The following is a 12,805-nucleotide window of genomic DNA, read 5'->3' as shown; positions in this document are numbered from 1 at the left end:
TTAATCTGGAAAGTAAGATAGTAACTGTATGTAGAAAAAATATGTGAATGATTGTTTGAATGCTGTAGTTTTTTCCCAATCATATATGGACTTGCATTCCATTGCCTTTTCTGCTTCACATTAGGATGAATGTATTCTCTCATAATGTTGTTTTACATGATATAAACACTATAAAATAGTGTTCCTGTCTACATCTACTTTATTTATATAAATAGAAATCAATATATAGACATTAACTAAATAAAACATATAGAACAAGAATGTGTCCCCAGTACACGGATGCCCCATCCGCACTATCATTTTCTATGTTCAGTGGACCGTGAAAATGGGGTTAAATCTCTAATTTGGAATTAAAATTAGAAAGATCATATCATACAGAACATATATACTAAGTTTCAAGTTGATTAGACTTCAACTTCATCAAAAACTACCTCGACCAAAAACTTTAACCTGACATGGGACAGACGGACGGACGGACGAACGGACGAATGAACGAACGAACAGACGGACGGACGCACAGACCAGAAAACATAATGCCCATAAATGGGGCATAAAAATAGGAAATTTTAGTTACAGATAGATTATTATATTCATTACAGGTACCTTGACATGGAGAATAGTTCATGTCCAGTATTCTAGCAGCACTAGAGTCAGTTTACCATGGCCTAACATGTGTAATGATGGTGGCTGTCAATTCAATGTTATGGCATTCAATTATAAAGGAACAGGTCTTGCAAGTAAACCAACACAATGGCTAGGTATGTTACATTTGATATACCAGTTTTTGACATCATCACTATAAGAATAGAATATTCTTTTTAATTATAATGGCAGTTTTTTACATACACAAAAAATGTTAGCCAATCAAGGAAGAAAAGCTGTTTTTTCTTTATGTAGTAAAATTGTAGATGAATATTATAACTGTGAAACGTTACTGTCCTTATTTGATACTTATGTATCTAGTATACTTAATTATAGCTGTGAAGTGTGATGATATAGAGAAAGTACTTTTATATTTTTTAAAACGAATTCTAAAGGTTAGAAAAACTGCTGTAAATAACCTGGTTTACTGTGAATTGGGACGTTATCCAATGTATTATGAAAGACAAAGAAGACTGATTCAGTTTTGGTTTAAATTATTAAATACTGATAACTGTATACTTAAAGCATGTTATGAAGATATGTTGGAGAGTTCATTTAAAAAACCCAATGACAAATCGAATTGGGCATGTTCAGTCAAAGATATTTTATGTAGATATGGTTTTCATGATGTATGGCTACAACAAAGTGTAAATAATGTTTATATATTCATACATGAGTTAAAACAAAGAATGAAAGATACCTTTATTGCTGATGTTAATGCTTTTTTTAATGATTAATCAAAATGTATTCTTTATAGATATATATATGACACAGATATACTGCAATTTAATTTAGATAGACCTGTTAATCAAATATATAAACCTTTTATATGTAAATATCGTATATCCGCTCATAGCCTCAATATAGAAACAGGCAGATATTACAATGTAGATAGAGAAAACAGATTTTTATGTACTATGTGCGATAACAATATGGTAGAAGATGAATACCATGTTATTCTAGAATGTAATAGATATAGTGATGTAAGAAAACTATACATTAAGAAATATTATTGGCAATATCCATCCACTTTTAAACTTATACAGTTGTTATCAGTTCATAATGTGAAAGAACTTAATAATTTAGGTAAATTTTTGTTTAATATTGAAAAAATTCGTAATATGTAGTTGTATTATTTATTTATCATATGAATTTATTTTCATTCTCCGCCATACATGTATTGTGTATAATTATTGTATTTATATTTCACTGATGCATTCAAAAAAATATTGAAAAATTGTATATTCTATAAGCTGTATTGCTTCTGAATAAAGTAATATTATTATAGAGAACAGAAAATTTACTTATATGGCTTATCATGTTTGTTGATGTTATCATTGTTTTCTTTTAAATTTTTGGAAATTATCATTTATCATAAAATTCAGTATATAAAATTGAGAATGGAAATGGGGAATGTGTCAAAGAGACAACAACCCGACCAAATAAAAAACAACAGCAGAGGGTCACCAACATGTTTATTTTCAACATTATATGTGTTAACTATTGAGGAGTTATGACTTTTTAAACATTCAAAATTCATACAAAATTATTTTTTTTAAGTGTCAATTTCTGCTTGCCTTTAAACTCCTAACTTCCCAATATAATAAGTTTTCATTCCACTTATAATTCTTATTAATTCTAAAGAAAAGCAGCCTCCCACAATTTATTACTGTGAGTTCCCCTCATTTCCACCATGTGTTTAAATTTAGAACAGGCAATTTTATATTGCTACAGTATTGACTGAAGTAAATTATTCATTCATTAAACATTAAATTTCTCATTACAGAACAAATAGCAGTAGCTAAATCATTCCATAATCAGTGGTGGTTTCTCGTTATAATGGCATTAGCAGGAGCTGTGATTATACTGATGGTTGTGTCACTATTATGCCTAGTTCACAGGAGAACCAAAAATGGTAAGTTGTTTCTTATTTGTAACAGTGGCTTCTTTTCAGGGTTGGCAAAAACCCGGGTTTTATGAGTATTGCCCAGCCCAGTGGGAAATACTGGGAAAACCCGGGTTTTACTGGGTTTTAGTGGGTAATACTGGGCAATACTGGGTAATATAAAATACTGGTCTAAATTTTATAGAGGATTCAGTGAATAAAAACAGATGTAATACAGTTAAGATATTTATAACTGGTTTTGTGTGTCTAGATTGGTCAAACTGTAAATATAAAGCAAAAAAAATCTTTTTTTTTCAAATAAGTATAACTCTTATTAACATGATTAAGAATTAACAATTACAGGTAAAATAAGTACATTTGAATAATGTATATATGTACTGTCACTAATTAATAAGTAATTATTCAGATTAGAACACAGATTTGTTTATGTAACAATAATCAGCCCTTTCAATTCTTTAAGGTTAATGGCATGACCCCTTTGGGTGTTTATTTAGCAATATCATCAATTTCAATATGAATGTTAAAATGACAATTCACTTTAAAAGAAGCAATTTTATCAAAGTTTGGAATATTGAAACAATGCTTGGTAATTAACAAGGTATCCTTAAATGTGCTAATCTTGTATTCTGCCTACATATAGAAATAATGAAAAACAAGTGAAATTGAATATTAATTCTTCTAGAAATGACTCTCAATGATTATCTGTATAAAAAGAATGTATTTAGCTGTAATACTATGAAACTACAACAAGTCTTTACTATTTTGTGTTAAAAAAAGCTTAAAAAATCATATTGCCCAGTAATGCCCACTATTACCCATTTCTGGGAGTATTGCCCAGCCCGGGAAAACCCGGGTTTTCCCACCCGGGAATTCCCGGGCGGGTAATACTTTGCCAACCCTGCTTCTTTTTATAACCTATACATAGTGGTAAGTTAGTGCCTAAAAACAAGGAAATACCAACATTATATTTGATAAATGGCCCAATGTTTTGGAAGACATGCAGAATTGTTTGATAATAATCTAAGTGAAAATAGTGATGACACAGATTTGAACCAAATTTTTATAGACATCCAGAATTTTGATAATCAGCAATGCTAAATCATAAAACAGTTAAAAGTTCCACACTTCTTTTAGACCCTAGAAGTTCGAATTTGGGTTACGTCACTGTTACTTTTCTTGAGTCATGTCCTTTTATAACATGTATATGCCAGCTGGGGCATCTTCTCTATCCCATGGATGAATTCTCCATTTATATTTTTTATAGATAAAAAACCTGCCAATGTTGGTATGTCAAACCCAATGGAGACTATGGAGCCTGAGGAAGGAGGCTTCTCTACACTGGATAGAAATGCCAGACAATCACAGAGAAATATAGCTACCATCAGAAATGGCTTTCCAAGGACAGGCACACTACCAAGGTTCGTTATATCTGTTAATAAGGATGTCAACCTGTACTCAATTACTATAGTGTCCCTGGGAACAAACTATTGAACAAAATAGTATCAACTGGGAAAATTGGTTCTTGAGTAATCAAGCTTTTCATTAGTGGAACTATGTGATTGGGTGATGATCCCAATAATAAGAACTTGCATTCTAATATCTGATACATAAATCTGTATGAAGATTTTCCTGAAATTATACACACATATTTTTCCATTCTAAAAAATTCACAATATTAAATGCACACATTTTTTTCTGAATTTGCAGTAATTATTCATTTATGTGTTTTATTTTTCAAGCAAGTGCTTGGTTATTGTTCAGTTATATATTGAAATAAGTATCCTTACTTATAACATACTTTTGCTAGAAAAATAAAACAATATTTTTATACAGAAGAATTGTTTCTAAAGATATTTTGAATGTTTGATTCTTTGCACTCCTGTCTAAGGTCTAATTTCCCATATTGTTGAGGTTGATTTATGTTCCAGACTTAATGCACTAAATTCAGAAATTATTATGTGTATTTATTTTTTCAATAGTTGGACAATCAACACAAAACAATTGATATAAATGTGAGTTGAATTACAGTGAGATGCTTGTAGGTGTTACTGTAAAATTTTACCTATAGCTCAACCGGTTTTTAAAATTGTCAACACAATAGGGACATTTAAATTGACCAGTTGGTATTGTTAGATTTAAATCTACCTTGATGCTACCTGTAAAAAATTTTATTCACCTAACCAAAAGTTTCAGCATGCTTTTTTCCTGAACTTTTTTTTACCTAGGATTATTCTGTTGAGAGATTTTTATTTTACTGTCATTCAAAATCTTATATGAGTGATCAAGCCAAACAAGAATGACTATATCATATATTTTATTTTCTTGCAGTTGTAATTTAAAATTGCATGACCTAAAATGCACTACATTTCATCTAAATGTTTGCATAGCCACTACTAGCAGTGTTTAATACCCTAAATAATCCAGTTGTAATATTTCACTCACTTTAATGAAACCTCAAAATCATATTTGAATAAACAATTTCATTTATTTTTTTACACTAATATTTGACATCTCAACCAGAATTCCAAAGACTTTAAATAATTCCCAATTTCATTCATTTTTCACTACTTCACTAGATTTTTTTCTAAATCCATAGTATAAATTCTGATTAACTTCCAATGATATACATCCTAATTTAACAGGTGCAGAATCTATACATAATTCAGAATCATTTCCATTACTATATTCCAAATAGTTATCCTCACTTAATTTTAATATATCCACAGTAAACATTGTATTTCATTTCCTATAATAAATTTCCAAATCAAACAATATTTGATTCAGAATTTTATAATGACTATTTCCAATTTCACATTCACTGAAAACATTTCCTCATGTTAGGAATATTTTAGAATATTTTACTTTCATTTTTCACTTTATCACTAGATTAGACTATATCCGCTGCATTACTTCAACATTTTATTTCATTTCCTATAATAATTTCCAAATCAAACACTATTTGATTCAGAATTTTATAATGACTATTTCCAATTTCACATTCACTTTTAAAAAACATTTCCTCACGTTAGGAATATTTTAGAATATTTTACTTTTATTTTTCACTTTATCACTAGATTAGACTATATCCACTGCACTACTTCAACATTTTATTTCATTTCCAAGATCCCATTTAAATAGGGAATCATCTTAAATTTGTAATAGATCCAAAAATTAATAATGAATATTTCAAAAATCACATTTAAAGCCACAGAAACATGTTGGATGAACACACACTATATCTCCTACTTGAATTCCAGTTTTGAAATTTTGAAATCTTTAACATAATTAAATCCCATTGTATGCAAAATTGAATTTCCTTTAGTGAACACAGCATTTTCTGCACAAAACTCCCACTAATATTATAATAGATTTCAAAGAAAAAACACTGCAAGGTATACTCCAAAATTGTTTCTAATTTTATATGTACAACATCATATGTAAGCCCCACAAAACGGTTAGAATGAATTATTTCCTCCTTGATGTCCGTCATGACAATAAAATCTTGAAAGAAACACATCACATTTTAAGAAGCAAAATTGCTAGTGAATTCAAATAAAATAAATCCAATATTGTATGCACAATGACACCAAAAGATTTAAAACATTGCAAATAATAATCCAAAATGAAAATCTTGAAGGGTCATGTGAAGAAAAGAACAACATATCCCTCTGAAAATTTAAACTGTAAACACCTGAGCAGCTATTTCTTGTTTCACTGGCAGCTGGACAATACTATATATAAGGGTTAGAATTTTAAAGAAGCATTTTGGTGTAAAAACAGTTTAAATTTTCAAACATAGTAATACATATTTATTTTAATCTTTTACTGATTTCAGGAAAAAAGCATGCTGAAACTTTGGGTTAGGTGAATAAAAATCTGTACAGGTAGAATCAAGGTATATCTAAATCTAACAATACCAACTGGTCAATTTAAATGTCCCTATTGTGTTGACAATTTTAAAAACAGGTTGAGCTATAGGTAAAATTTTACAGTAACACCTATAAGCATCTCACTGTAAAGCGATTTAAGAAATACTACATACAAACGATGCCATTAAAATGTAAAGATTTTGGCAATTTTCACAGTGATGAAAACATTGCAAATATTTTTGAGTTTACAGTAGTACTATGTTTTACACAAGTATACTTCTTCTGTACAGACAACCACCAAGACCAAGTCCTGCTAGTGTGACGTACTCTGAGAGTGATATAGGAGCTACACCACAGAAAGGACCGTTACCAGATGATGATGATGATGGTAGTAGTGACACAACACAGAAACCATCAGATCTAGAAGATAGTTCAGGGGTAAGAAACATCACACAATTAACTATAATACAAAGGTTAATCAGCTTGTAGCTTTTATATATTGTCAAGTAAAGAAAGAAAGATTTTGCTTGAGGGACAAATGTAGGCCTTCAATCAATGGAAGCAAAATAAAAAATGGAATTCATTTCAAAACAATGGAACGAATTAAAAAATATTAAACAAGAGTAACATTTCAATTGTAATATTTTCTTAGTTGTTTTAGTTATGGTTTTTGATGCATGTAACTATTTTGACTTAATCTAAGGTAGTTATACACAAGAGCTGAGTTGTCTGAGAAAGATTCAATGATTGAAGTTAAATCTGCACCTTTGGCAAATGGACAATTTATGTTGTGTATACATATTATATGTATATACATTTTTATTTTATCTTTACAGGGAAGTGAAGATGAGAGTGATTTGGATGACAAGCCATTACCACCACCACCACCTCCCCTCCCACAGGAATCTCCCCCACGCCCTCCATTTCCAAGGGGCACCTATAATAATGACTATTCAGATGAATATCCTAGACTTAATCACCATGATCATCATGATCGCCATGATCACCGTGATCGTCATGATCATCATGATCACCATGATCACCCACCACAAACTCCACATAGAAATCAGAGTCACTACAATGCTTATAATTATACAGACAGTGAAGCCAGTAGTAGCCATTATGGCATCAGCTTAAACTCAGGACAGATTGTGATTAACAATGCAGCAGGATCAAGAGCTCCTTTACCAGGATTTTCATCATTTGTATGATGAAGGCATGTTACAGTATTGTGTTATCAACGATGTTAGTTAATCATGACACGAAAATTTGAAGAGACAATCGATAAACGAATTGATGTCTGTTTCTGTGATCAGTCAAGAGTTACCTCCCATCAAGGCCAAAACATGTTTATGTCGATTAATATAGTGCTTAATCATAGATGTACTATAATCATACTATATCATCTGCTCTTCTGTTCACCCCTTTAGAGCCTCCATGAACAGAAGTGGGAGAAATCCAAAATGGTCATTTTACTGCATATGTTTAAATGAATGTATTTCAGACTGTATAGAACTTTTACAGTAAAGGTTCAGTCCTGGTGCAATAAGTATTTATAATAAGCATTGTATATTTAATCATATCATCAATGATATTTAATAGTTCATAAACAGTTCTAATTATTGACAAATGTATTTTATTAAATACAAATGACATATATATATATATTGTCTACATGGGTGTTAAAGTGATGTAAGCTTGCAGTGTTTACTATTTATTGTGCATTTAATGTTGATAATAGAATGTTTGGGAAATTCCCCCAATAAAAACGAAAAGTATTCAGCTGAAAATCTGAGAATTATTTAACCAGTCAGTATAGTTTACTATTATGTACTTGATATAGTAACCAGATTTAAAACACTATAAGTGTGCCTGTAATTTCTTATAGGATCACGGCAAATCCATTGGGTTTTAATAAGAATATGTTTTGTGATAATATATGGTTGTTGTTTATGTATGTACATAGAATATTAAACACTATTTATGTACATAGATACTATGTTATTTTTTCAGAAATGCAAGATTAACAATTGTAAATTTTGAAATGTACATATAACAAAAAACAAAATATCTAAATATCTTTTTTTAGAGATATATGTATATGTACATTCTTGGTAAGATTAAAAAAATTAACAAATTTTAACAATACTCAATTTATTTGACAATGAGATGTAATTCAAATGAGCTGCATAAGTAAGGAATGGACCTTATGCAAGTGTGCATATTCATGTTCATGTATATGCTTTTGATTAATTTTGTAAAGGTTAAATACAAAATTAAAAAAAATATATGGAATCAATTTTCAAACAAGTACAGACTTTGTATAGAGATTTATTCAACCCAAAATAAATTTACAGAGGTAATTTTATTTATTTGCATAAGGTCGACCTTTATCCCACACAGCTCAATTGTTGAATAAGCTGATCAAAACAATTTCATTTATTCATCTGAATTGATGTAGAAAATGAATGATATACAATTTAATATGATTAAAACTAATTCTTTTTGCATAGAATAATTTTTTTGTTGATGCATTCTGCAAACACACAAGCATTAGAATAATTTGTTTTTGCAAAGTGCAATTTAAGTTTTGTTGATTTCAACTTATCATGATAAAGGTCTGTAAACCAAAAATTAGGTTGTGTTATACACCTAACAAGGAGAGAAATGTTTTAAATGTTGTATTTAAATCTTATTTATTGTATTTTTACACGATACCTAAATCATATCAAATAACAAATTCCAAATATCGAAAAAATGAATTTTATAAATAGATTCTATTTAAATTATACATATCAACTATTAATTCAAAGTATGAGAAATATATTTTTCGTGAATCTAAAAAGAAAAATGGACCAATTTACTTTTTCATGGAGTTATTTACGAATTAAACCTGATGTTAAATATTCTCCATGAACTATGTTGATATTGGTTTTATGTGGTTGTGAATATGTTAAAAAGTATATATTTTTCTATGCAAGTCATGTCAGCATTGTTTTATAATTGTTTCTATGTACGAATATTTAGGTATCCATTCCATATCAGAAATAACATTCAGCATTTGTGATAAATATATAGATACATTTTATTTAAGATAACAAAGACTTTATTTTTTCTGAAATACCACAATAATTTTATTAGTTTTTTGTACTTTTAATATTTAAAAAAGCATAATCAAAACCATTAGTTCAGGGAAATTATTTATTTAGCTTTTTATCCCGTTGGCATTTCACAAGATTAATTTGCATTTTTTTTCTTTCGTGGATGTACTTATGTGCTTTCTCAAAAAAATTCATTGAATGCATAATTTTATTATAATGTAATTCAGATATTTCTATTAATGATTTTTTCAAGATTACTTTGAGATAGAAAAGATTTGATATCAAAACTTAGTTTCAGTTTTTACTAAAAGAAAAAAATTATTAATTGTAAGGGACATAATTCAATGACAAGAAAAATTACAAGAGGATCTTTTTAACATATTAAACTTAAATAAAGGATATTATGAATAACGAAATAATTGATTTTGAGGTTTAAATTTATGTTTATGTCAAATGATGCCCTGCCCTGAAAAGTAAATTATATCTATGCATTCATTAGAATACAATTTTATTATTTTTGCTGTGAAGACTTAATATTTCATTTTTTTAATACACTTACCAAAAAAATGTAATTTAATTTCTTTTATACCCAATAAAAAGATGCAAACCAAATACATGAAAGCCTTGCAAGTTATCTTAAACTTGTAGTATTACCATCATTTAGACATAAACTCATTCAAGCTTCAATTTTGACAATATAACTGTTCCTACAAATTCGACCCTAGGACCTAATAGTTAACATTTATTTTCACTATATGCAGGTTGTCTCTCCACCAACCAATTGGTGCTACAGGTTGTGGTTAATGTACTTTTATGTGTTTATTGTGTATCATAGTGCAAACTTTTTTGTTTTATAGTTTTATATATAGTTCTGTACATATTTGTTATACAATTATATTTTAGTTATTCTTAGTACAAATTAATCATTGTTCAATGCAATATAATGATGTATGTAGCATGTTTAATGGTCCATACAGAATATATTTTTTAAGCTCGCTGATTATGAAAAATATTATGTATGACTATTAATTGAAATTTAATGAATTTTTCCAAATGCACTTGTAAATATCATAAACTTATTAACCATAATAAATTTAGAATCACAATTATTCATTTATTAACAATCTAGTCTTAAATGTGACTCTAAAAAAAGTTTTAAAAAGAGTTTTTACTTATTTTTTATGCTCATAGATTTGTACTTAGCCAATATCGCATTATTTACTTTGCAATAAAAAAACAGTACAGCCAATATGTCTATTTCTACTTTGCAAGTAAAACATCAAAGCCAATTTCTCAATATTTACCTTGCAAGAAAAACATAAAGATAAAGTAATTACTTTTTTAGGTACCTTGATTAGGTAATGTTCAGACAATATTAAAAGACACTTTTTATTTTCAAAATATTAAAATAATTTATTTTTCTTACACATATTGTGTAAATTTAATTATAATAAATAAATACATTAATACTGTTAATCTTGCAAAGTTTTTAATTTTAGTTCATATATTTTTGTCTCATTTCAATGATTTTTATGTGTGATGGATGTGAGTTTTATTTTACCAGATATCATGTAATTCTAAAACTAAAATATTCAAAGGCTTGAATCAAGTAGAATTAAAAAAGTATATAAGCATGCACTAGAAAATTTAACATTTACACTGAAATACTATAGACAAGTACATTAACATGTACTAGCATTTGATTATTAATAAATAGGTTGTGATATATTAAATAAAAAAAATAATATCCTTTTTTTAAATGAAAAACGAGAAGTGGACAATTTTTATACAACCAGCAGTTTATTTACTGTTAAATGTCTCATTGGAACCAGTTGTTTTACTGGTAACGTTCCTGATAATACTTACAGTGTAGTGAGGGCATTTCTAATTTAATGTTTGTTTTCTGGACCCATGAAATAGATACAATTTTGTCAACGAAAATTTGAAATGGGATAGCAAATTTTGTCATATGAAATTCCAATAGAAAACAAGGTTGTTTAATTATATATTGACTGAACCTGAAAAGTAAAATTTTATTGTTAGTTTATTCAAAACATATTTTAGTTTGAATTATGCCATAAACATTTAGGTCGACACAAATCAAAAGCAAATTACTTTTGATTGTATGTTGAATTCTATATAAGATATTATTTACCATAACAAAAACAAGTACAATAAGACTGTGTATCTAAGTTTAAATAGAAAAGAACTTAAGGTTATGAATATTTATTTTTAACCAAAAACAAGTTCGAATTGTTGAATGAAAATAGAATTTCAAATTGTTTGCTTAGTTATGATATACAAGGTAATGAAATATGCATTTCAAAGTTTTATCAATTTCGATACCATTTCTATGGTATGTTAAGTATTGTAAAATCTGAATTGTCAATGATAAAATATATTTGACTATTGCTTGACTGAATGCATTAAATCCTGGATTAATTTTATTTTACTTTTATTTTACAATTATCATGTGATACTAGTTGATGATCTGTTTACCAAATGGTATGTTTAATGATGAATGGTTTTCCATTTTGAATAAATTCATTACGATATAGATGAGAGTTTTTATTTATTGCATGCAACAATTATCAATTTACTTTATTTGAGTAGAAAAATGTGACATGATAACAGTGACAATAATGTAATCTCACATCATCAGATACTGCAATCACACTATTGTCAGTTGTTTAAATACTACATAGAAATATGCACACATTAACTTCTGAATTATACAGTAAATTATATTCATGTATAGGTACTCATGTAGCCCTGGCAGAGTAAATATTTTTAACCACCTGTTCAGCATTTCAAAAGTCAGATGATTACAAATCTTTTTGTTAGGATGCAAACAACAATAAGTTAAAAGCCTCAATGTCAGGAAGTATGTAAAAACATTCATGATGCATTCTAATGCAACAACGTTTGTAACGTTCATTTTGATTGGATAACGTCACTTTCTTACATGGCATCAATTGACAATTGATGCTATGGGACGTACGCGCAAGCGCAGACGGCATATGACAGATTTTAAATACATGTTTTAACGTTATTTTCTGTCAGTTTCATTAGAATGGAGATAACAATATTGTATTTTAAGCTCCGACGGCATCAATTGGGGATTTGATGGTCGCAAAAACCCGTTTACGGTCTCCGCTAACGCGTCGCCAGTAAACTTAATTTGCGACCATCAAATCCCCAATTGATGCCGTCGGAGCTTAAAATACAATACAGTTATCTCCTAATTATCTAATTCAAACATAAACACATTACAATATGAATACATT

At 28.6% G+C, this 12,805-nt stretch overlaps 1 protein-coding gene across 1 annotated transcript in view; it reads left to right on the top strand.

The window, feature by feature from the left end:
* Nucleotides 1-12,075, top strand: part of LOC139487894 (protein sidekick-2-like) — a 36,813-nt gene extending 24,738 nt beyond the window's left edge. Inside the window, exons 30-34 of the mRNA XM_071273093.1 lie at nt 600-758; nt 2,429-2,557; nt 3,813-3,966; nt 6,708-6,855; nt 7,254-12,075. Coding sequence (XP_071129194.1) covers nt 600-758; nt 2,429-2,557; nt 3,813-3,966; nt 6,708-6,855; nt 7,254-7,628 — 965 coding nt within the window. The 3' untranslated portion in view covers nt 7,629-12,075. The remainder of the gene's footprint in view (nt 1-599; nt 759-2,428; nt 2,558-3,812; nt 3,967-6,707; nt 6,856-7,253) is intronic.
* The last annotated feature ends 730 nt before the right edge of the window (nt 12,076-12,805 follow it).

The sequence above is a fragment of the Mytilus edulis genome, chromosome 9 (genome assembly GCF_963676685.1).
Source record: "Mytilus edulis chromosome 9, xbMytEdul2.2, whole genome shotgun sequence".
In the NCBI taxonomy this organism is placed as follows: domain Eukaryota; kingdom Metazoa; phylum Mollusca; class Bivalvia; order Mytilida; family Mytilidae; genus Mytilus; species Mytilus edulis.
This window is presented reverse-complemented; position numbering and strand designations above follow the sequence as displayed.